Here is a 24,823-nt window from a genome sequence, read left to right as displayed (position 1 = left end):
GTAAATGCATCGTACAAAAAGAAAAGTGAAACAAGTCAGAAGGATTTAAAACTTAGAATTAAGATACAGTACATTTCCCGGTTTGTAATCAATTTAACAAAAAAAAAAACAAAACAAAACAAAACAAAAAAACCAGTAGGCTATATTTATCTTAATTATAGTGAAACACACAAAGATACAGTAACAATAGCTACAGAAAACGCAGCACACCACCAAATAACAATAGGGTAAATACATTCTGTTGTAAACTTTGAAGAAAGTCACTTACACTTTATATATCTTACAAATAAAAGAACGAAAAACGTATTTCAGGTTAATTTATGTGAGGTTTAAGGCTCACGGCCACAGACAGTATAAAGACAGGTTTTATCCTATTCTGACGGCACACCCTGAGCGCTGCGCCACCTACTGGCTGAGACGCGTATGAGCGCCAATCTGATGACGTGGTTCGCTCCGTTGACCACCAGAGCAGCAGGATGGCCGATCAGAGTAGGCAAATAAAACTGGCTGCAGCTAAGAAAAAGGTAAAGTATTTTACAAGTAACGCGGTTAAATATCTTGGAAAGTATATGCTTCACTTTGTGTATGCGAGTCCGTGTTAAGTGTATTTTCTTGTCTTTTTGTTATGTATATATTTTTTACGGGGCAGGGGTGTTGTCATTACACGTCGCCCGACTTCTGCACAGTCGCCTGTCCCACCTCTTTCGCTTCTGTCGCGGCTCTGTTGCGCAGGAGAGACCGATGTTTCATCAGGGCCTCTGCTGATAGCATTAACTTTGCCAGATTATGTAGACTATTTTTAGTTCGTAGAGGCACGTATACTATCCCACGCTGTGTATGTAGTCACTGATGAACTAAACTTCCATAATCTGCTCGTCCGCTTTAACTTGACTTTCTAGCTGACATTTAAATGTAGTTATTTGTAAAGCCTAACGTGCTAACTCAGTCAAGTTAACGTTAGCAAGCTAGCTATCTAGCTGATAAATATATGGCTACGTGTGAGTGCAAGGAATGCCGCACGGCAGCCAGGCAGCTTTTTGTGGTATCTGCAGAATTTCAGCGTCTGAGAAAATGGCCAGCAAGCGGTAGTTTTAAAACAAAGCACACATTAAACCAGTAAGCTACCTCTGTGGCACAGTTAGCTGGATGGAGTGACGGGGAGTGTTTTGACAGCTGACACCCCTCTTTCCTGTCCTGCTGTGTGCTTTAGCTAGGTGTCTTTTTCGGCTAGTCGGAAAGATGGCCTTATCAGGTTCAAGAACTGTGGCTCGTCAGCATTTCTTGTTGACCCATAAAATTCGCGAATGAGTGGACCCGGTGACATCTGTCATTTCGTTGCTATTCTTTGGAAAAGGTAGCCCCAGCTGTTAGAGCCCGCATAGCCAATCCTGCTGACAATGTGATTTAACCTTCACATGCATATAATTCATACAGATGATCATTATTTAGCACAGCTTATTAACTTCATCCGTTTTAAAGCTGCATATTTTGTGCAGTTTGGCTGGTGTTTTAGAATTGGAGCACGGAATTCCTACTTTATCTCTTTAAATATATTATATTGCAGAGGCCTTCTACTATATCTGTAAGGAGTGCCAAAACACATATTTGTTCTAATAGACATTGTTTATGTACACACATTATTTTTTTCCCCTTCATTTCCTACACAGCTGAAGGAATTTCAACAGAAAAGCTCCCCTGCTACTGTAGGAGAAAAAGGAGGAGGAGCCAAGAAGAAGAGAAAGGTGAAGGGATTGAGCCAGCTTGATGCACCTTCACCAGACAGAAACTCTCCAGACAATGTAAGCTTTACAATTTCCTTTTTGTTGTTGTTGTCAGATGACATCCTCTTTTTGTGCTTGATAGTCCTTTTGATTATGTGTTCTTTCGAGTTGAAATGTGATGTATTTGTGTGTTTGGCTGGAGAGCAAAAAACGGTTTGCCAGTTATGAAATCAGATAGCTGATTTGCCATCGAGTTGGATATGTTTTCCTTCTTGCTGTCTAATACACACACAGAGCCAGCAGAGTAGCAGTATTTACACTTCTTCGTTAGCCTGATGACAGACATGTTTACCAAAGAAGGATGTTGCACATGAGTTTTAACCATTGACCAAAGCAGTGGCTTTTGATATGTTGTAGTATGTAGCATAAGGTGAGAACTTCTTGCACTAATATATAATTTCAAGGGAAAGTATGAATAAGAGTTCAGATCTATTTATATTTGTAAGTATAATGCAGTACTGTTGAATATACCTTAGATTTTGTTGTTATAAAGTGAGTTTGGGCTGTTTTCCATATGTAAAGTTATTTGGCCCACCACAATATCACCATTGTCTCCTGTATGTGGGTTATTTTATTTTGAAAGTATAATAATTGCTTACCAGGTAGTGCCTTCCTGTGTTGTATGTCAGTACCCGATGTTGGCAAGACTCTGTTGTGGTGATTCCTTTATGTTATTCAGCTACCTCTATAGTGAATCTCTAATAGACAGACTCCAAATCCACTGTCTTAGGCTGTGGAAATTCTGCTGCACAAATGAGGGACATTCCAACTAGTACCTGGAGCAGTCTGTGCATGATGAGATGGTTGACTACCAAAACCAGCTGCAGTGCAAGCTGCTGGAGTTGCAGCCAGTTTGCAGGACAAGAGGCTGACTAGAGAGACAGCTGAATATATTCATTTGTCACAGAGGGCCTGACATTTTCAGTTGGGCCACCTTAGCTATGGTGATTTTTAGTTTATTTAAGATAGTATGGGTGTGCCTTGTGTGCATGCAAACACACACCCCTCAGCCCCTGAAACACTAATGTTTGTTTTTTTCATCTAGTGGTTTCAGCACTCAGGTTTATCAGCTTTATGTTATAAAGCATTTTATAGCTATAATCATCAAATTACATGATTAAAACAATGATAGGCTTTCAAGGTGAAGACTTGAAGTCTCTTCTCCTGATTATCTCTTTGTAAATATCAGCTAGTTTTGTACTCTATGCTGCTGCTCTAAACTTATGCTGCGCTGTACTGGCACTCTTTGTAGCTGATTAATAATAATTAAATCCTGATCATGAAAGCAGTGAATCATTAGTCAGTTGTTCATCTTTCCAACCATCCATATAGTCCATTTATTTCTTCTGCATATCTGAAGTTGGGCTAAGGTGGCAGTTGGGTAATTCAGACATCCTGTTCCCCAGTAGTTTATCTGTTTATTGTTACTTGCTTGTTTTTCACAATATTTGCACTTGTTTGAGTAGAAGTCATAATTAATGTCCTAACAAGACTGGTGCTTTAATATTTGTTCTGGTGATTTTTAAACAAGTACTAGCAAAAAAATGTCTTCAGCCAGTAACACAATCACATTCTCACTTGTCAGTTTTTTTTGGTTAGTGTTATGACCAAATACTAATATGGAGAGCCAGCTTCTGCTGCAGACTGTCCTAAAAGCTTTCTAGTCAAATGAAAAGTATCCTTGAGGACATGTGTAGCACTTTCAGACTGCAGTTGCGCACGTGACATGGGTCTGCTCAACGACATTTGACCTGCGTTTGGACACATTCGTGAGACAGCTGTCACCCTGCTTCTCACTGTTAACAGAAACTCCAGTCTGCAGCACGGTTTCATACGCTTCACATATAAAACTGAGAGTTGCACTGAATACATTCAGTTATTACCAGTCAGAAGTTAAGTCTTACTTTGATCGTGCATTTTCCCTCTCTTGACTGCCATCACATGCACATTTTCTTTCTTTATCACTCCCTCTTTTTTTCCTCCACCAGCCAGACAACTAAACCTTTAAACTTAAGTATCAATGAAGTTATTGTAGTCAGAGACAATTTCACTCTACCGCTGCGGCATTTAAAAAACATAAATGCTGTGCTTTTCTCAAACTGTTATACTTAGTTTAAATGACTTGTTTATGTTAGCTGTTGCGATTTCTAATGGAATAAAAGACTCCATAGAAGTCCGGTCTACGTTTACTGCTCTCTTGCGCACTTCTAGATTTCCTTGTAGTAGTAATGGCTTTGCTGTGCTTGTTGTTTTACTGCTCTTTCACTTTCTGAAAATTTCTCTCTATTTTCCGATCTTTTTCTCCTTCTTTTCCCTGTAGTTTGACAGTTTTCTAAAAGCACTTAGTCAAAGCAATGGAGTAGTCCTCCCTCATTATGGCAACTGTCAGGTGAGCTTCTGCCCCTCTCTTTCCTTTTATTGTTTCCTCCTGACTGTTTTTTAATCTTTCTCTGCACCCTTCTACAGTTGGTTGATTTTGTGGTGTTTGATATTTTACCCTGCTCCTCCATTCTTACCTTCCTTTTACATTTACTGCACTTTTTCTTTGTTATATGGAGGTGAAGGCATGGAAAAGAATTGAGCACAAATTCCTGCCTGTTGATGGTTCGAATTTTATGCTAAAATATAGAATTAATAGTTAAAGTGCATTCTTTAAGAGTTCATCACAGCATTATTGGTGATCTTCAGATATGTCTTGCATTGTTTTGAACACATGGGTGTTTTGTTCAGGCCTTCATCTGTTTTACTTTTGAACTGTCTTTCATGGCTACTTTTGTGTCTGTATTGTTTAATGCTTCAGTTACATTTTATGTGGCAGATTATTGCTTGGACCGAGTCAAAGTCACTGAATTGTTTTGTCTGAATTGGATTTAGCATTAATATAGAATAGACTTAAAGCTTACATACTGCCGATATTTACGAGGGCCCGCTGTGAATAGGAGCTGTGGCATAATCTTTGTTTGGGTGTTGTGGTCTTTTTGTAGCTAAAAACTGCTCCTTCTCTGTGTGTTAAAACCAGTGTGTGTGCATTTTTGTGTATGTCACCTCAGACCTTTGCTGATGTGGAGGCTGTGGGGTCTTCAGTTCAGCTGCTGGAGGAGCCAAACAGCGAGCCTGATTACAGCTCACCTGTGTCTAACCTCGCTAGCTCTAACGCTGCTACTAACTCTGAGTCTGTCGATCACAACACTGACCTCCAGGTGTGTCTCTCTCCTGTTCCTCTTTTCTTCTCTGTCCCACTTGGGCCATAACACTGCATTGTCATTGTAAGCATCAGTGTAGAGTTCCTTTGTCATTTGCTGCATTTTTGCTAACTCATATGAAAAGGAACGCTTTTATGTTATTTTTCTATTACACAAATTCCCCTTTTTTGTCAAAAATGTTCTTTTATCTATATCTGTCCAGCTTGTTCATGCCTTCTCTCTTCTGCTTTCAATTTATGTCTCTCAGCAGGACTACCCTGATACCAATGGAAATGAGAATTCAATGAAGGAAAATAGGTGGGTTATGGCATAAAATAGTGGTTGCATATTCATGTATCTGATCTTGGTGTTGAAATTAAAGAAAAGGCTAGTGAAGGAGTGTGTTTTTAAAAAAAAAAAAACTACCACATATTTACAGTTTGGAGACAATAGATATTTTCAAGAGTAGGCATAAAATATGTGTGTTTTTAACTTTTGGTCTATTATATTATATGTGAATATCTTATGGACTCGATATAATAAACACTTCTTCCAGTGCAACCATGTGGTAACTTATAGAGTTAAGTGGTTCATAGGCTACTGAGTGTTGATGTATGCATCCGTGTTATCCTGCAGACCGCTGTCTTCCACGGAGAGCCTGCGACAGCTCTCACAGCAACTCAACGGCCTGGTCTCTGAGGTACACATGCTTCTTTCATACAATGTTTGGCTTTTAACAATAATCCCCCCACCACTCATGTGCAGTTTTAACCGGAGAGTGTTGCATCTATTCTGGGCAGGAATGCACTGGAAGCATTTTCAATTTTGCCAGTCATTCCCAGTGGTCTCAAGCACACTGACAGCATCAACTGGTGCACTAAAGCAGCTTGATATAGCTTCCTTTAACTTTCATTTTCTCTAGTCAGCAGCAAACCACAAAGTGTGCTTTATGACCAGTTTCTAAGACAGTTTGTAGTGAATTCTTATGTTATTACTAAGGTACTGTTTCCCTACATTATGGTGAAGTAGATGTCTGACTGGGGATGACCAATCAATTTTTCATCTACAGTGCATCCACTATATAGTGACCATTAAAAACATTTAAAGTTTTCCCTATGAATGGCAACAGAAACGGTGTCATAGATTTGCCCACAGTGTCTGCTTATTTACTTGAAGACGTGACATTTTTCTGTGTTGGAAACGCATTAATGTTGGTGTCACTGTGTCTTTCAGTCATCTGCTGCATATGTAAATGGAGAGAGTGCACCTTCTCTGAGTGAGAGAGAACTGGAGGTAAGATGGTATTCAAATATTTTATGTGAGTTGTTTTTGGCATTTCAAGCTTGAGTTGTAAGTCACTTAAGTCATACGCTAGTATCCAAATGGCATGGAAATGAAACAAATAGGTTTCTAAGATTATTGACAGTATACTAATGCATGTTGTCCCTTTTTATATAACTGTGGTAAGTCTGCTAAGGACTATAGTAGAAGTTCAGAAACCCACTGATATCCAAAAATGTTTCCCTTTACAGTAAGTAACCCTATCAGAGGGATGGCTTTTAATTTAGTTCCATTAAATAACACTTGGAAACTTGTAGCACTGGACAGAAACTTGGTATGAAGGAACAGGTCTTACAGATGGCACTTTAAAAGGCTTTCATGAAGGCTCCGCTCCTCAACTGGCTCCATTAATCAGTTTAATAGCCATCACATATTTTAATTATTTGATTCACTTCTCATTATTGCTAGAACATTTTGCACTACTTATCATGGTGCTGTTTTTGCCCCCATGTTAATAACTCACATTTAAATTTTCTCCTCCTCCTACCTCCCATGTGTTCTTTGTTTGAATTTTGCCACTGCACTTTATGGTTTTTGTTTTGTTTTGTTTTTTCTTTTCGTTTCTTTCTTTCCTTACCCGGATGCATGTGTGCACGTGATAGAGTCGAAACCAGGAGCTGGCAGCCGCCCTGGAGTCCAGCAACCTAACAAACTCTCAGCTCACTACCAAGCTAGACCAGCTGGTAAGAAGCTGTGTGTATGCATATTCATGTGCACATCTTTATGTGATTGCAGTAGCTCTTGTCTCCCTCTTCCCCTAAATAATTACTCACATCAGTGCATGCATTTTAATGCATTCTTCATGTCATCTTGAGCAACCATAACCTTTAAAAATCAGGCATGGTTTTCATGTTGTTTATTTGTTTATTGCTTGACTAAAATACATTTCTTCAAACTATTAACAAGAACAGCACGATGGACCCTTTCTGTGCACCTTGAGACCATAGTAGTCATAAGCTGATTGTAGATTAGAAGGCATTTTAAGCAAGTTCAGCAGTCTAACCACAACTCAACTTCAACTAAAAGCTTCAAAAATCAAAGATTAACAAAATATTAATAATAGAACAGGTTTGTTATTTTAGTTCTCCATGCTATTATTGTCCTGTCTGGCATGCACATGAGGTCTGTGCCAGATTTTTGGTTATGTTTTAGAGGCTAACATTGTGTAACACTGCTGTGATTTAAAAAAAAAAAAAAAAAAAAAATTCCTTCCCCAACTTAAATTTATATTCTGTTGGTCTGGCAGACACAGCAATCTCAGGAGCTTACCGATCAGCTACAAAAGGTACCCCCCCCCCCCCCCCTTTTTTTTTTTTTTGCACATCATTTTACTTTATTTCCTTCTTAGTCATTCAACTTTGTATTTTTCTTTCTTTAGGAGCGAAAAGAATTTGAACAGAGATTTTCAAAAGAGCAGGGGGCCATGCGAGAGCAATTACAGGTACATTCTCTCACCCAAATGCATAATTCAATCTGTCCTATGGCACAACATTAGCATCTGTCATTCCAGGAAGAGCCTATTAAAAGTACCATTGTACTGCAGTAATGTAGCAGTGTATAATGTTGGAGTACATGGAGTCTTGTATAAAATGTTATTCAATAACATAAGCTCTCCTTTCTAACACTTCCTACCCCATTAACTAACTAAAAAGAATAAATGTTGCATTGAGTGTTACTAGAATTACTCAATGAGAAATTAGAATTTTGTGTATGTTCATTTAATGAGGGCTAGCCAGTAAAGTCAGCTGACATTATCTAGTCTTATCTGAAGAATGGTGCTCTTTGTTTGTATGTCCTCTTCCAAGGTTCATATCCAGACCATTGGCATACTGGTATCTGAGAAATCTGAGCTACAGACAGCACTACAATACACACAGCAGGCTGCACGGCAGAAAACAGGTGTGTGTGTGTGTGTGTGTGTGTGTGTGTGTGTGTGTGTGTGTGTGTGTGTGTGTGTGTGTGTGTGTGTGTGTGTGTGTGTGTGTGTGTGTGTGTGTGTGTGCTGTTAATAATCAAATTGGCAAGAGCTTAGCCCTATAGCAGTTAATGGTGTGTGACGCTGTCTCTTTCTCCTTGTATGTGTGTGGGCATGCATGTTTAGCTGATGCAGAGGAGCTAAATAACCGTCTGCAGGCAACAAAGCAGAGAGTGTCAGAACTTGAAAGAACTCTCTCTTCTGTCTCATCGCAGCAGAAACAGTTTGAAAAGGTAACAGTCAATGCAGTAATTGCTTAGATAAGAGTAATGCATATGCAAATTAACTCGTAAGACAGTGTTGCCTAATTTACAGTTAGCTGATAGCATATGTTCTCTCTGCAGTTGTTTAAAAAAAATTCTGTGATGTTTTTGTTTTGCTAAGTGTATTTATTTTTTATTTTTTTTCCCCTCAATTTTTGTCCCCAGCACAACAAAGAGCTTGAAAAGGAAAGAGACAATCTGAGATTGGAGGTGTTTAGACTAAAGTAAGTGTTTTACTCTGACTCGCACAAAGAAATTTCTTAGTATTTTCACGGTGTTTTGATAATAAACAGAATTTGTTTGTTCACAGCAATTTGAGCGAGGAGTCAAAGCAGCAGAGCTCAGAGCTGTCAGAGCAGTTAAAACTGAGTACACAAGATAACGCTGCAATGAAGCTGGAGGTAGAAGACCTTCGCAAGAGGCTCGAGATAGCTGACCTCATGTTACAGCAGGTGTGTTGAATTACAGGCACACACCATTCATTCACATATGAATTCCTCTTTCTCCTACCTCATATTGAAAGTGGTGAAATAACTCCAGAGTCTATGTCCAGGAGGCCAGTGTTTGGAATTGGATGCACGCCAGTAATTCTACTTTTTCCTATTGATTTCCTCCAGTGTTCGAGTCAGTCCGATCCCACCAGTGCCAACCAGCAGGTTCAGTTACTGCTGGAAGAGAAGCAGCAGCTGGAGGCGCACAATCACCAGGTTTACAAGGACCTTTTTCTTATCATCGGCTTCTGTGTTTTACTACTAGTGTGTCTGTGCTAATATTAGAGATTTGTACCATTTGAACCATTCCATTATTGAATATTTAATATATAAAAGTTGATTCTTTTTTTAAATTAACATAATTTTTCCCTTTACATTTGTGATGTTGTAGCTTATGGAATCCATTGCCCAGCTGAAGACAGAGAGGGATTGTTATGCAGAGCAGATCCAGGAAGAAGGGCGTGTATGGAAGGACAAAACTGAACAGTTGCTAACACAAGTAAAGTAGCATCAGCATGCATTATGGTTTCATTATATCTTTAAAAAAAAAAAAATGATAACATTTTTTTTTTAAGACTAATTGGTGTGTGTGTGTGTGTGTGTGTAGGTTTCTTTGGTGGCAGAAGAGAGGGATAGAAACATTAACCGAGTGCAAGAACTGGAGGCCAGCATTGCAGAATTAAAAAATGCTGCAGGTGAGACGTGCACACAGCCCTCATCTAGTTCTTCTTTCTTTTCCTCATTAGTTTTCATTCCTGCTTGATGTGCAGAACATTTTGGGAAAAAGGTGGCTCTCAGATCAATGATTAACATTAGCTCTATATTGTATTGTCAAGTATTCCTATAACTGTTTATAGATGTTGTAAAAATTTATGGTAATGTTTAGTTGAGCATAATAAAAGCATTTCAAATGTAGATTTCAATATACTGGCCATATGTAAGGGGCACAGCTGTAGTATTTTTCTTCAGGAAAACGAGTCAGCTTGAAAAATTGTATTTTTTTTTTATTTTATTTATTTTTTTTTTTTTTGGTCTTCTAGCATTATTGTCCCAGGAGAGAGAAGCTCAGGATGGGACAGAGCCTCAGTCCTCAGGACCATCAGAAAATGAGGTGGCTTTGCAGGAGGCCCTTAACACCCTACAACAAGAGAAAGGTGCTATTACTGCACAGTATCAGGCTCAGGTATGCTTCATAGTTTTCTCCAAACATTTTGATGAGGTAATGTGACCCATATATAGTTTCATAAAAACACTTAAAAGAAGCACACATTGATTTTTCCCTTTCTGGATGTTTCAAAGACAGTTGGTGCTTTCATTGCACCACTTAGGTTTGAAGTGTGTTAATCATCCTCTGTAATGCTTCCCCAGCTGAGGGATAACGAGCAGCTGAGCCGCCTGTGTGCAGAGCAGGAGACGCGTCTGGGGGAGTTGGAGCGTCAGGTGGAGAGCCAAACCCAGGAGGCTGAGGACCGCCGACGCATGTTGGAGGATGTTCAGTCAGACAAGGCCACTATTAGCCGTGCTCTCACCCAGAACCGAACACTGAAGGACCAGCTGGCTGAGCTACAGAACGGTTTTGTCAAACTGGTGAGGCTGAAAATCACATGTCTTGTCTGCCCTTTTAAGATGACACATTTACTTGTCTTATATATTCACTGTCTGCCTTTCTGCAGCACTACAGTGATCAGAATTCAAATTTTTTTCCATCATCCTGCTGGTCTTTAACTTGTCTTTTTCTGTCTGAATTTATGCTCTTGTTACTCATTCTGACAGACTAATGAGAACATGGAGTTGACCACAGCCATCCAGTCAGAACAACATGTGAAAAAGGAGCTGGCACGCAGAATGGGTGAATTGCAAGAGGAGCTGCACAACGTCAAGGAGCAGGTGAGGTCATGCACAGCACTCCCCGAAGACAAACACCGATGAAAATCTGTTGAACATACTTGATGTTTGTGTCATACTTCATTTTCCTTTTTTCATTTTCTTGCCTCCAGCTGGAGCTGAAATTTACAGAAGCTCAAGGTCTGATGGAGCAGAGGGACCAGGTGGTGGCTCACCTCCAGCAGTACTGTGCTGGCTACCAGACCCTGGCCTCAGAGAGGCAACAGCTCCACCAACAGTATCTGCAGCAGAGTCAGCTAATGGACCGGCTGCAGCACGATGAAAGCCATGGCCGTGCGCAGCTGGAGATGAGTCACAGTCAGCTCAAACAAGCCCAGGTGTGTTAAAAAAAAAACTTTTTTTTATTATTATATATAAACATCTGTAACCAGCTATGCAGGTGGTGTTGTAGGAATTCATTACAATATAAATTGTTTTTCCATGATTGTTTCTTCCTGCAGGAGCATTTGGAACAGTTAGTCAGAGACAATGAGCAGCTGAAGGCTGAGGTGAAAGAGCTGCTCAACAGCTCTGCTCTTATGACATCACCCAGAGACCAGGGTAAGTTTTCTCCATTACTGACTTGTTGGTACTTTTTGGCTAGTTTTCTTTTTGCAGACAACTTTCCTACAATATTTGTGTCCCTTCCTCATTTTTTTTTCTTTTTTCTTTTAAATGATCTCCAAAATGATAATCAGTGTTCTAGTTAGTGGTTGATTGCCAGGCATTGCGCCTTGCGCCGGGCTGAGATTTTCACCGCTTCATTTTCGGAACTCTGCTGTCACTGCATTTAGCAAACAGGAGCAAACCCCGCCCCAGTTAGGTAGCTGCTATTATCGCCGCTTGCGCCTGTATCATTTCACCACAATTTGCAATCTACCACAGAGCACGTGCAGTTTTATACTCAATGTGCACGCATGATCTCACTACGGCCATGCGCACTTGATTTGGACACTTTAACACAGGTGGATCGCTGACAAGTTTTTCCACGCCCCCACTGCTCTGTGCTGTGAGTGTGCGTGCGCGTGTGTTGTGCTTGCTATGCAGAGAATGTCAGCTGTTATTTCTCCTTTCCTTCAGCTGTGGCCAGCACTAGCGATCATTCGGTGCCGGAGTCAGGAAGCCATAGTCAAATATTAGTTTTCAGCACCAGTGGAGCTGTGAAAGGCCTTCAAGAAAAAAACTACAGGTGGCTGATATTCGAATGTAGGAAATGCTTTTAGCAGATGATCGATAAAACATCTGGATTATTTATTTATTTATTTTTTCTGCAAACCCATTAGTGGAAGGAAACAGCACTCTGGGACACATTAAATGCACGATGTAAGTGTAACTCTTCTGGATTATATGTAAAAAATTATCACTATCAATCTAATAAGGTCTGATTTTAGAGTTCTGCATCAGTCCTCCATACATAACCAACATACACCTCAAGAAATGTAACTACACTTCCACAAAGACTGTGGTTAATGCCGAGGCGTCAGAGGTGCTTTCCGGTTACATACGCACGCCCTGTCACTCAATTAACAAGCAGGAGCAGCATTTAGCAGTTGGCATTAGCTTGCAAATTAGCATTAGCCCCCCACCCCCACCCCACCCCCTTCAGAAGGGCAGTAATTCCTGCGCTTGCAAAATTAAATTATTTGTTCCCATTATGCTTTACTTATGCATGACTTTTGGCATAAATATAATCGCATACATCCCCTTTCCTGTTGGTGGAAAAATGCACCACATCAAACAATCAAAATTATATGGCAACATTTTTGGTTGCTGAGCAACAGGTGAAAGTTGTGGGAATAACAGCAGCCAATGACAGACAGTGATATTGATACTCAGCTTTGAAAGATTTGTGACATTTAGCATGTTTGGAGTGTGCTGTTAGAAAGCTTAAAAGTCAAATAAACATCCAAACTTTGAAGGATTTTCTGAGTGTTGGTTCCATCTGCTTTGGTCTACACACTGTCAAACAAAGCTGGAAGCTGGCGTAGCGCTAGGTTTCATTTTCAAGTCATTCAGAAATTTAAATAAACAAGACTAAATTTGTTGTGTGAAATTTTTACTGTTATCCCCTTTAGCACATTATTTGTAAATGCACCAGCTGCCAGCATAAATAGTAATGGGTGTTTCAATCAAGCGTGGAGAATATAGACTTAATATTGGCGGTGCTCAGACGAGTGGCTGGTGTTGGGTTCAGCTGGAGGTGGGGGCTCCAAATCACGTTCTGCTTGGGGTCTATCATAGGGCGAGAGGCAGGGTACACCCTGTACAGGTCGCCAGCCTGTCACAGGGCCAACACAGAGACGGACAATCATTCATACTCACATTCACACTATGGGCAATTTAGAGTGAGCAATTAACATAACCCCACTAACTGCATGTCTTTGGACTGTGGGAGGAAACCGGAGTACCCGGAGGAAAACCACACAGACAACATGCAAACTCCACACAGCGGAGGGCAAAGGTGGAATCGAACCCAGGCTTTCTAGATGTTATTCCAGCTGTGAGGCAGCAGTGCTAATCATCACGCCACTGTGCATCATGTATATATTTGTGCAGTTGGGAATTTTTATCACTTTTAAATTGGTATTTAAGAAATGTAACTACACGCCCACAAAGACTCTGATCACTCCCTAGGCTTCAGAGGTGCTTTCTGGTTACATACACAGGCCCCGTCACTTAATTAACAAGCAGGAGCAGCATTTAGCGGTTATGATTAGATTGCAAATTAGCATTAGCAGAGTGGATTTATGGTGGAGTGGATTTATTTTTTTTCTTTTAACATTACTTTGGTCAGGATTTTGGGAGCCAGGAAGAGATGGTAAGGAGGGTGGTATTTCCAAATGCAAATGTTCTGTTTTTCTTTCCTTTACCTTTTTTAAAACAAAAGTTTAGAAACAGAAAATTCTTAAACTATGATGCAGATTCACTGTTGCTTAGTTTGAATCACCTGATATGTTCTGCAGATTGAGGCTAAACTGTTCCATTCAAAAGAAAACTAAGAACCACAGTTTTTAATCCCCAAATGTGAACATGGCAACAGAATTGGAGAGTAACAACTGCTGCTTCACCATGTGGTACATTAGTGTCATAGGTTTCATTCATTTAGGGGGGAAAAAACCGCAGCAAAAAACAATGTAAACGAATTGACAGACAGTTGCACTTTGTCCTGTTATTTAGGAGATGGTGTGGAAAGCCAGTCCCTGCAAGAAAGTCCAAAAAAGTCTTCCTCCATAGTTATTCCAGAGGATTTTGAGAGCCAGAAAGAGATGGTAAGTAGGGTGACATTTCCCAGTCATACAAATGTTCTCTTTTTCTTTCCTTTCCTTTTTAAACTTTACTTCTTTGAGACCAAAGTACAAAATTCATATTTATATGTCCAACATTGTGCCATTTCTCATTTCTGTTTCCTGTTGCCTTGCAGGAGGATTTTATTCGTGGAGCTCTGGCTCAGCTGGAGGCAGAGCGGGACGAGGTTAGAAGACAACTGGAGGAGGAGCGCAGGCTTCACATAGCAGCCCGGCACCAGGCTGCTGTGACCCTCAGTCTTGAGCAGCAGCACCACAGCCAAACACCTGTTAATGACCACGAGCACGATCATGACCACAGACAGGGCCAGCACAGTCACTGTGAACACAGCCATGAGCATTCAGGTCAGAAACATTTGTGTCTGTGTGTAAGCTTGCAGGTGTTTCTACAAAATAAAAGACTGCAATTCTCTGGAGAATAATAATTAAGTTTGTGTGACAGCTTACCCTTTATTTTTTGACTATCACTGAATGTGCATTATGTAAACATTCTGTTTTCTTTCTTGAACAGAAGGAGGAGTGCCGGTGGAAGTCCATCAGGCCCTGCAAGCTGCAATGGAGAAGCTGCAACAGCGTTTCACATCCCTCATGCAAGAGAAAGCAGACCTGAAGGAGAGGGTGGAGGAACTGGAGCACCGCTGCATCCAGTTGTCTGGAGAGACTGACACTATTGGTGAGACTGAACAATAATGGCATAATGCCTTTAGGTTGTTCTTAATGCTTGTTTTGTTTCTCTATCATATCTAAATATTTGGTGATCATACGTCTGCTGTTCTGGCTGCATATTTTTCCAGGGGAGTATATAGCCCTATACCAGAGTCAGCGGGCTATTATGAAACAGAAGCATCAGGAGAAAGAACAATACATCAGCATGCTGGCCCAAGACAAGGAAGAGATGAAGGTACTGCCATCTTTTAATGTACTGGGAGTGACACAGTAATAACTTATGCACAATTGAATACATGTTAAAAAAATAACATGTTCAGTATACTTGCAGCAATTTGTCTGCATGTATTTTTGTAATGTTCAGAACCTGTAGAGACCAGTATTGACTTATTTAACTTTATTGTATTACTGTATATTTCTGATCTCATAACTACTCTGCAGTCAATCAGCACAGGTTTAGTGTAGTTTTGAAAAAAAATAATTAAATGACAATAAAAATTAGGCATGACAGAATGCAACACTGGCAAAATTTTAAAAAGTCCTCACTGATTGCAAGAAGTCTGTCTTCAGAAGACTAGTGCTCAATTACCTATAGTCCTTAAAATGCCTTTCTCTCTCACATCTTAAAATTTCATATGGTCATTGTTAAAGTATATCGCATTTAACAAGAATGTCACTCTGTATCCACTATTGTCTCTTCTGTCCAATAGGCAAAGCTGGCTGAGCTGCAGGATCTTGTGATGAGGCTGGTAGCTGAGAGGAATGAGTGGTACAACCGCTACACTGGAGCTGTAGCCAGCATGGGCACAGTAAACCCTGACCTGCTTCCTGTTGGACAGGATCACACTCACCCAGACCACCAAGCACACGCGCACACAGAGCTTAATGCGGTCACTGGAGCAGGTAAGCACAACCAGATGTGCTTAATAAAAATAAAGTAGCTGTTCTCTGGTTTTAGGTCCAGAGGACATGAACTGCATGAGCTGGGTTGGCTAGTGGACTAATTATGCAACATCTTATCAAACACCATCCACCCTTATCTGCTTCTTGTAGTAATTTGCATAAATCCACAATATACAGACATTAAATGAAGATGACGTCCTTCCTCTCTGAAACGACCTTTTGGGGAACCTTGTGATTTTTTTAAATTTTTTTTAAATTTATTTATTTATTTTTTTTAAACATGTCAGTTTGACCACCTTGTACAAGTCAAGTAAGCCATGCTAGTTTGTGATTAGATGTGAATGTATCATTCTTCATAGAAATGAAAGGGGGGCAAAAACTGATCTTGACTGTAAAATAAGAATAAACACATTCAATTCAACAGTGCTCTTATTTTTGCCCCAGTCAGTTTCCTGAGTTTGCTGTATTTTAGCTGTAGAAAATGCCACTGTAATACTTGTTTCAAAACCATTTCTGGGGTAGAAATAAGTGCCTACTCTGCAATAGGTACTTCTATATGGCCCTGAAGACTCCTGGATGGGGCTTAAACCCTGATTGGTTAGGTACAAATGTACAACAAGCTTTTAAAACAAACAAAAAAAAAACAGCAGTCTAACTGAAGAATTATGAAGAACATCTAAACAAATGGAAAAGAGATATTAAAAAAAACAACAAAAAAAACAAAAAACGGTTTAATGAGGTGGTGACGCTTTTATTTTATTTTTGAATTATTACAGCACTAAAGTCAGAGACTGAGTGAGTCAGAGAGAAATCGGCGGTGGTGAAGTGAGCTAATAGCTAGAAAGAGAATTAAAGAGAGTGAGTCAAAGTAAAGTGGAAAATCATCATTTGACAGCAGTTTTATTTTAAAGACCAAATATAAACCCACACCTCCACACAACCCCACAGGAAGGTGAGCTTGGTGTGTGTGTGTGTGTGTTTACAGTCTTGAACTTTTAATGTATAATTGCATTATAATTGCAAACATTTGTGTAGCTTATTTAAGTGCATACAGTCCTGGAAGACTTTCATCTGTTCAGTGTCTATCTGAAAGACAGAAAGCATGGTGCTTCAGCAGGGTTTGCAGAAAGATGGCAAAGTGAACACACTAACATAGAAAATAAGATTTAAAGTCGAATGCTAAGTGATACTGTAGCTGTACTGAGTTTTAGAATACTTCCAACTCTTCCTCCTTTTAAAATGTATTTTAATTCATCTTTCCATTAACATCACTGCTCTGTACCTTCTTGTTTTCCCTACTGCAGAAGCAATGGAGGTGATCCCTCTGTCAGAACCTGCTACTGGGCTGGAAGCTTCCTCACCCCAGACACTGTTGCCTGGGTCTGGTCAGACTGACTCCAAGCTCCTGGTGCCCAAAGAGGATGGCACAGCCCAGCAAATCATGCAGCTCCTTCAGGAGATCCAGAACCCCCAAGGAGCTCAAAGATCACCCCCTTTTCTGGGAGAGAATCCCTGCATCCCCTTCTTTTACCGGCCTGACGAACAGGATGAAGTAAAGATCCTGGTGGTGTGAGGTGTGTGTGTGTGTGTGTGTGTGTGTGTGTGTGTGAGTCACTACGTGTGTGTGTGTGTGTGTGTGTGTGTGTGTGTGTGTGTGTGTGTGTGTGTGTGTGTGTGTGTGTGTATACATGAGAAATACTGGACTTGTCTTGAAGTCTAGGAAATATTAAACCCTACAGTTTACCACGTTTGTAGCTTACTGGTGATCTTCTCAAACACTTCATAATATCTGGAACCTTACATGACTGGTCAAGGATGTAAGAATGTCTTTGACTCAGTTAAAACGCCCCCTCTTTATTCTGTGTGTTGGCACTACTGTGTGTGAGGTTAAAATGAGAAGATTTTGTTTTATTGTTTTTTTTTTTGTTTGTTTTTGTTTGTCTCTGATGCTCTTCCCAGTGAGGAGGTGGTCAGTATTCCTAAATGCAATTTGATTATTCTTCTCACCTCAATTTTGAATTCCCATCTCTCACACATGTGCAATAAAGGGGCCGTGTATTCTGTCCCCTCGAGTGCTGAAAGAGCTGTCAAGTATTAGGAGCCTGTTTTGTGTGCAACTTTATTCAAGTGCAAATCTCAGTTTTAATCCACTGTTCACATGCCAAAAAAAAGAGAGAGAGAGAGAGCGCATCGTGTTTGAATGTAATAACCCCAATATTAACCTGTATGTGTGTTTAATGTGAAGTGAGGAGAAGGATGCAGAAAGAGCATATCAGGTTGGGTAACTAATGAATGCAGAGTGAGATGTAAGGTGAAGTTAAGTCAATTAAGGGGCTTAGTGCACATAAAAGCTTTTAAACTGTAGGTGGTGTTCAGTTTTGAAGTCAAGAGCTCGCTATGTTACATAATTCAGGAAGATGGAGGCGGATGTTGCTGATTGGTACTGTTCTTTTTCTTCCAGACACTGAAAATAAGTCATGTTTGTATGTTGCAAAATGTTAATGTTTATGATTTTTTTTTTTCTCCTTATGTTGAGAAACATCCTGTTAGACTGAAAAGTAATCACCTTTACAATCTGGTGGTTAACCTGATTAATCAAGGATATAGATGCAGTTGAGAGACCCCATGAAGTTAAAAAAAAAATTACTCAGTTATAAAGGCATTGAATTAGTCTCCTCCAAGCTGTCCTTCAGATAAATATTAGAGGTTGGGCTACTGTGCTGCTGTTGGCTGCTTTCCACATTATTTCTGCAAGTTGTCCTACTTCATCTTTGCAGTTATTGTAATTTTTGGAGAAGTTATTTATAGTTTAATGGCTATACCTGCAGCTACACATTCTTTACTCCTCAAATCGGGCAATCCGGTGCTCTGGGGTATTTGGATGATCACATCAGACTCAGTCCACATTCCTGTCACTCATTTCACAAAACCTTTTTTTTTTCTTTTTTTTCCTTATCCATACCATCCCTTTTCTTTCACAGGGTCTTTAAATTTCCAGACACATTGACACTAAAAACGTGAGCCTGTCCTTCTGTTACGTTTGCTTGTAGTTCTACATATCAATGATGAATTGATGCACATCTTTAACAACTGGACTGTGTGAATGTGTTTGTGGGGAGGGTATGTGTGTATGCATGAAATCCAAACGGTTTCCTCCTCAGCCAAAATTGCATTTGTTGTACTTTTTTTTTGTTGTTGTTTTTGTTTTTTTTGTAGAGTTCTATCAGATAATATAAGTATGATTGCACTAAAACTGTACACAGCTTCTCATTTATCCCTGTCTGCTCCAGCTGCTGGTCGGACAGACATGTTTCTAACACAGCCTCTTCTTCGGAAAGAGAGAGGATCCTATGAAGCTTCATGTTTAATGCTGAGGATTCTGTTAAATTGAAATAAAAGTTTGCTGATGGAGGATGGACATGGTGTGCAGTGACACAGTCTAGATTAAATGAATGAGAGACGGTGGTTAAATTATTTCTGCAGGTAAGGGACCATTTAGATCTTGAGAAAATGAACTGTCTTTAGAAAACGAGAGCAAAGCAAGTGTAATTTGTTATAGTTTGTAGTTGCATTGGCTATGAAACACTTGAATAAATCTCCTTTGGGCATTAAAAGTCAGACTTTAGGGAAGACTCCCAACATCAGGGATGAAATAAGGTTTTCTGACAGGGGTCTAGCTTTAAGAGTGATTGACTTAAGTGTGGAATTGTATTCATTAATAGCTAATAAGTCAAGCTACCCTGGCTGAATTTTTTATTTTTTTTTTTCTTCCCATTTAGATCAAATCTAGGCAACATGTCTTTTTTTTGTCTTATTTACCTTCTTTTAATACACAAGGAAATGGGAGTCACTGCAAGGACAGGTTTAAACAAAAAAGGACTTTGCAGAGATTTTTACACTCATATTTGAATGTGTCTGAATTTTGAGACCCTCTTTGTGCTTTTGAAGGGCACATTTATTAAATGAATTGTGCACTTGCTATATCGCTAAAATATATAGGGTGTAGAAAGCAGTTTGTTATTTTAAGCATATTATAGAAAGCAAAATGAAAGTATGTCATATGTAATTGGTGTTGTTTACAGAGAAGGTAAACAGCATCTTCCCTGAACTTCAGCACTTTGGCAGAAAGAGCAGTTTTTTTTTTTTTTTGGTAAATTTACTCTGTCATTCTTAACTTTAAAATACCCTCAGTTACTTTTTTTTTTTTTTGCTGTTAGCCGCGGGTCAGAGCAAGAGCTAAATCTACATTAACCATCTTTTTGGTTTTTCAGGGGTTTTCCGGGGCTTGTAAAATAATACGGCTGTGTGGATTTCTGAGGTTTTCTAATTCCCTTTCAAATGTGTGATTGAAACATGGCAATGAGGAAGAATTTCTTGTCTCTACTGTATAAGAGGTGGTGTACATATTGTACCTGTGTAACATATTGTATATTCATTATGCCTGGGGTGTGGGGGCGGGAGGCTGCTCTGTCAGCGTGTCTTGTATGCGTGTTAGTTGGTGGTTACTGACCAGCTGTGATTCAAGACAAAGATTGACAAAGAGAAAATATTTTATTTATTTGAAATAAGTTAGAATCTCAACTAATCAGTTTTAATGTATATTAGAAGTGACTGTAGGATGGAAATGAAGGATCATGGAGAGAACTGATTTGTCTGAGTGCTGCTTCAGACAGAAGCCTTCTGATTTTTTTTTTTTTCCCATTTGAGTAATATTTGTCCCCTTCTCCTGAATAAAGCTGATTGAGAAACAGTATGTCCTGATTTCATTTTCATTTTTGAAACTCCAAACTGACTTGTGCGCTAGACACACGCATTTGGCAGTAAAGATGTATTTGGTATTTTTTGTAGTCATAGTAGGATTATCATGTCAACACTAATAACAGCTACTATTTCTCAGTGCTTCTGCGATTCTGCTGAGCTCATGCACAATACAGGATACGGTTAATGAAAGGCTAAATGATATTCAGCTAACATTTATCACAATGTCTCAACTGTGGTCAAAATCAGCACACATTCTGGGCTACTTATGGAAGCTCGTTTCTGCCACTGCGGGGGAAAAATTGTCATCTGTAAGTCAAAATTTCAGTATCTCAAAATTTTTAGTTCTGGGTAAGCCTCAATTTCGGGATACGCTATATTGCCAAAAGCCCCCCCCAAACTATGACAGTTTCAGCTCTTCTGGGATGACTTTCTACAAGGTTTAGGAGTGTATTTATGGGAGTTTTTGACCATTCTGGCTCACATTCTCCACGTAATTTATACCAAAGGTGTTCCATTGGGTAAGGAAGCTGTGGAGGCAAGTCAAGTTCTTCCATACCAAACTTGCTCATCCATGTCTTTATGGTCCTTGCTTTGTGCACTGGTGCACAGTCATGTTGGAACAGGAAGGGGGCATCCCCAGATTGTTCCCACAAAGTTGGGAGCATGAAATTGTCCAAAATGTCTTGGTATGCTAAAGCATTAAGAGTTCCTTTCACTGGAACTAATTCCTGAAAAGCAACCCCACACCATAACCCCCCCCCCCCCCACCACCACCACCACCACCACCACCAAACTTTATACTTGGCACAATGCAGTCAGACAAGTATCATCCTTCTGGCAACCAGCAAACCCAGACTCATCCAGCAAATTGCCAGACGGAGAAATGTGATTTGTCACTCCAGAGAACACATCCATTGCTCAAGAGTCCAGTGGTGGCATGCTTTACATCAACTCGTTGCATAATATTTTGACAGTAAATAACCATAATATTGAGGACATTTTAAATAAGGAAAGGGCACTCTCACTTGGCAAATTATTTGAATTCTATGTGCAGCACTTTCAGGTTGCACAGGTATTCCAGCTCCTCCAGTTTGGCACATCCATAGGTTTGCTTTGTTAACCATAGGTGCCAAAAGTACAGATACTCGTGTTAAAAACAAAAAACAAAAAAAACTCAACTTTGTTACTCAAGTAAAAGTGAAAAAGTGCAGGTACTCAAAGTATGAGGAGAGTTGTAGATGGGTTTCTCTTTGTGGTAACTCCCGCAAAGTGACCTCTAGTGGGCCACTCATACATGATCAAACTATCAGACTGGATGAGCATGGAATGAGGCAATAAATGTATTTTTGGTTTTTAGGCCTTCTCAGGTTATCTTTATTTTTGCCGTTTTTTTGCCGTGTACAAAATTGTAGGGGAAGACAATCTTTTAACACATTTTTGTAGTTATCACTTTTTGAGCAGTTTGTGCTTCCCCTCATCTTATTGTCCAGAGATCCATCAAGGGACCAAAGCACTTTATAAGGTGAGGATGATGCTATATAAAGTGATGCTTTGGTCATAATCTTAAATTATTATACTTCTTGAAGTAGCAGCCTGTGATCTGAACTCCTACAGGCCATGTACTGAATGGTATCCTCTATGAAAGAATGAGACACAGCGAGCTCAACTATGTGTTTTAGCTCCATTTGCACCTTACAAAATTTGTCCTCATCTGGGACTCTGGCACCTATGAGAACATGCGAAAGTGCAATCAGTGTGTGATTCTCATTTCAAGTCCCAATTGTTCCTCGAGTGGTAAAATTTTAAGGAACTGGTTAAAGAATGTGCCAACTCCAGAAGAACCATAGCCTCAAACAGGTCATGGAGGATTGCCTGGTGGAAACCCTGTGATGGGAATAAGAGAGCTGGCAGAGAAAATGTGTTTTACACCATAATTCTCTTAATTTGTCTGTTTCTTGAACAGGGTTATTGTGGAAATCTCAAAATTACCAGTGATTACATCTGATGTCCGTATCTCTGCCTTTTTTAGCTAAAATCATACTACATCATTTACTGCAACATAGTCGGTGTACACCAGAAAGAGCCTAACATAAAACATAATTTCAGCTATTACACAGCCCAGTGACCTGGTGTCAATGGACTCAGACAATGGCAGTTCCAAGATAACTTCTGGTGCCCTAAATGTGGGTAAAAAACATACTAAAAAACCCCCAATAAGAAATATTGTGATACTTTAAATATTAGAAAAACTGAAGTTCACTGGTAAGTAAACAGATCTGAAATGGTCGTTTCTTCCTTTTAGTTCGATCAGTGTTTCTTACCCATACACATACGGCTGCCCAGTTTGTCTCTCCTTGGCTTCTGACCTGAACAAAGATAACTCAATGAGTGTGATCCTGAAGAGCTGCCACATTCAATCCACAAACATGATGTTTTCTTCCCTTCAGGGAGTTGGTGTGTGTTTGTTCCTCAAACTCAGGTCGTCTATGAGGCACCTGGGAGATTGCAGGTTCTGTGCAATATCTTGCCTATTCCTAGGACTGCACTCGTCTGGACAGAGACCTCTGATGTTGTGCCTGGATTCTGCTGGAGCCACTCTTCCAGCTTCCAGCTTCCAATGCTCCTATTACCACTGGGACCATTTTGGACTTTACCTGCCATATCTACTCCAGATGTTCCTTCAGCCCTTGGTACTTCTATATTTTCTTGTTCTCCTTCTTCCTGATGTTCCTGTCCGCTGGGAATGCCACAACTGCAGTCTTCTGCTCATTGTCAACCACCACTATGTCTGTTTGCTTGACCAGCAGTTGCTTATCTGTCTGGAACTTGAAGTCCTTCAGGATGTTAGCCCTGTTCTCAACCACCTTCAGTGGTATCTCCCATTGAGAGTTGGGGACCTATAGTCTATATGTGGCACAGATGTTTCTGCATACTATCCCAGCCACTTGGTCGCACCTCTGTACATGGTTCCAGCTTGCATCTTCTCTTAGCAGTTAGATAGTGTAGTCTTTGGAACAATAGGTCAGCCAGACTCCAGTGTCTACCCAAGCCTACGGTCATGGCCAAAAGTTTTGAGAATGACACAAGTATTGGTTTTCACAAAATTTGCTGCTTCAGTGTTTTTAGATCATTTTGTCAGATGTTTCTGTAGTATACTGAAGTATAAATGACAAGACTGTCATAAGTTCCTAAAGCTTTTATTGTCAATTACATTAAGTTTGTACAAAGAGTCAATATTTGCAGTGTTGGCCCTTTTTCCAGACCTCTGCAATTCAACCTGGTATGCTGTCAGTCAGCTTCTGACTGACAACAATCCATTCTTGCATAATCAATGCCTGGAGTTTGTTAGAATTTGTGGGTTTTTGTTTGTCCACCCAGCTCTTGAGGACTGACCACAAGTTCTCGATGGGATCTAGGTCTGGGGAGTTTCCTGGCCATGGACCCAAAATTTCAATGTTTAGTTCCTCGATGACTTAAGTTATTGCTTTTGCCTTATAGCATAACACTCCATCATGCTGGGGGGGGGGGTCCTTGTGTCCTGTGGGTTTGTCCATCTGGCAGTATGGCACATTCAGAAATCCATCTGAGTTTTCTACCTAATGCAACCCAAAAAGTTACTGGGTATCTTAAGGTTTGTTTTTTGTTTTTTTGTTATTAAATAAATGGATTCAACACTCCATCAGACCTGTTGCCACTGATTTTCAATCCAGTTCTTGTATATTTTGGCATATCTCAGCCTTTTCTTCGTGTTTCCCTTCCTTAAAAATGGCTTCTCGACAGTCACCCTTCCACTGAGACCATTTCTGATGAGGCTTCAGTGAACAGCAGATGGATCAACTGAAGGGCCAAATGCATTTCTCAGGTCCTGTTTAAGTGTTTTTGCTGGATTTTGTTTTCTTTTTCATGACTTTCAGATACTTCTTTTCTCCTCCACTTGTCCAGTTTACTCAATTTGTTTTTTAGGACACACTGCACACCTTGCAGAGATTTGACCAGTTTGGGGGTAATAGCAAACTGGTGGTTGTTGGTGCAAAAATACTATTTTATGTCTGTCAACCTGTGTTATCTTTGGCATTTTTCATAAACCCAACTAAAGAAATAGGAACTTATGTGATTTTTACGACAGGCTCCTAGCCTAAATTTTAAAACTGGTTCTTTGCTAAGTTGTCTGTTACATGTAGACGCAGCACTAGTTAATCCCTTGAGTTAGGTACTTTTTTATGCATTGATTCATAGGTCAGTGCTACATGGTTTAACAAAAGAAAAAAAAT

The 24,823-nt window shown here is 39.9% G+C and overlaps 1 protein-coding gene across 6 annotated transcripts; it reads left to right on the top strand.

Moving 5' to 3' along the window:
- The first annotated feature begins 449 nt into the window (after positions 1 to 449).
- golga2 (golgin A2) lies at positions 450 to 20,544 on the top strand. 6 transcript variants are annotated; one of them, XM_030742596.1, is made up of 28 exons: positions 450 to 524; positions 1,668 to 1,799; positions 4,102 to 4,170; positions 4,832 to 4,981; positions 5,235 to 5,281; positions 5,600 to 5,663; positions 6,197 to 6,256; positions 6,907 to 6,987; positions 7,551 to 7,589; positions 7,683 to 7,745; positions 8,110 to 8,203; positions 8,406 to 8,512; positions 8,708 to 8,766; positions 8,853 to 8,994; positions 9,160 to 9,249; positions 9,425 to 9,532; positions 9,641 to 9,728; positions 10,074 to 10,216; positions 10,402 to 10,620; positions 10,807 to 10,920; positions 11,031 to 11,255; positions 11,379 to 11,478; positions 14,095 to 14,186; positions 14,339 to 14,567; positions 14,734 to 14,895; positions 15,017 to 15,123; positions 15,599 to 15,791; positions 17,096 to 20,544. In XM_030742596.1, the coding sequence occupies exons 1-28, from the start codon at positions 477 to 479 to the stop codon at positions 17,362 to 17,364; spliced, it is 3,294 nt and encodes a 1,097-aa protein (XP_030598456.1). In that variant the 5' UTR covers positions 450 to 476; the 3' UTR covers positions 17,365 to 20,544. The 6 variants fall into 6 exon arrangements, with proteins under 6 accessions (XP_030598456.1, XP_030598451.1, XP_030598452.1 ...); XM_030742591.1 differs by having other exon boundaries at positions 472 to 524; positions 5,232 to 5,281; XM_030742592.1 differs by lacking the exon at positions 4,102 to 4,170 and having other exon boundaries at positions 472 to 524; positions 5,232 to 5,281.
- Positions 20,545 to 24,823: the final 4,279 nt, after the last annotated feature.

This window comes from Archocentrus centrarchus, chromosome 12, assembly GCF_007364275.1.
Source record: "Archocentrus centrarchus isolate MPI-CPG fArcCen1 chromosome 12, fArcCen1, whole genome shotgun sequence".
Classification (NCBI taxonomy): Eukaryota; Metazoa; Chordata; class Actinopteri; order Cichliformes; family Cichlidae; genus Archocentrus; species Archocentrus centrarchus.
This window is presented reverse-complemented; position numbering and strand designations above follow the sequence as displayed.

Bases quoted from the DNA above. Each gene is read 5' to 3' on its own strand.
- golga2 (XM_030742591.1), top strand. From the start codon at position 477: ATGGCCGATCAGAGTAGGCAAATAAAACTGGCTGCAGCTAAGAAAAAG. The intron at 525-1,667 runs GTAAAGTATTTT...TTTCCTACACAG, and splicing joins TGGCTGCAGCTAAGAAAAAG to CTGAAGGAATTTCAACAGAA. The intron at 7,746-8,109 runs GTACATTCTCTC...TCCTCTTCCAAG, and splicing joins CCATGCGAGAGCAATTACAG to GTTCATATCCAGACCATTGG.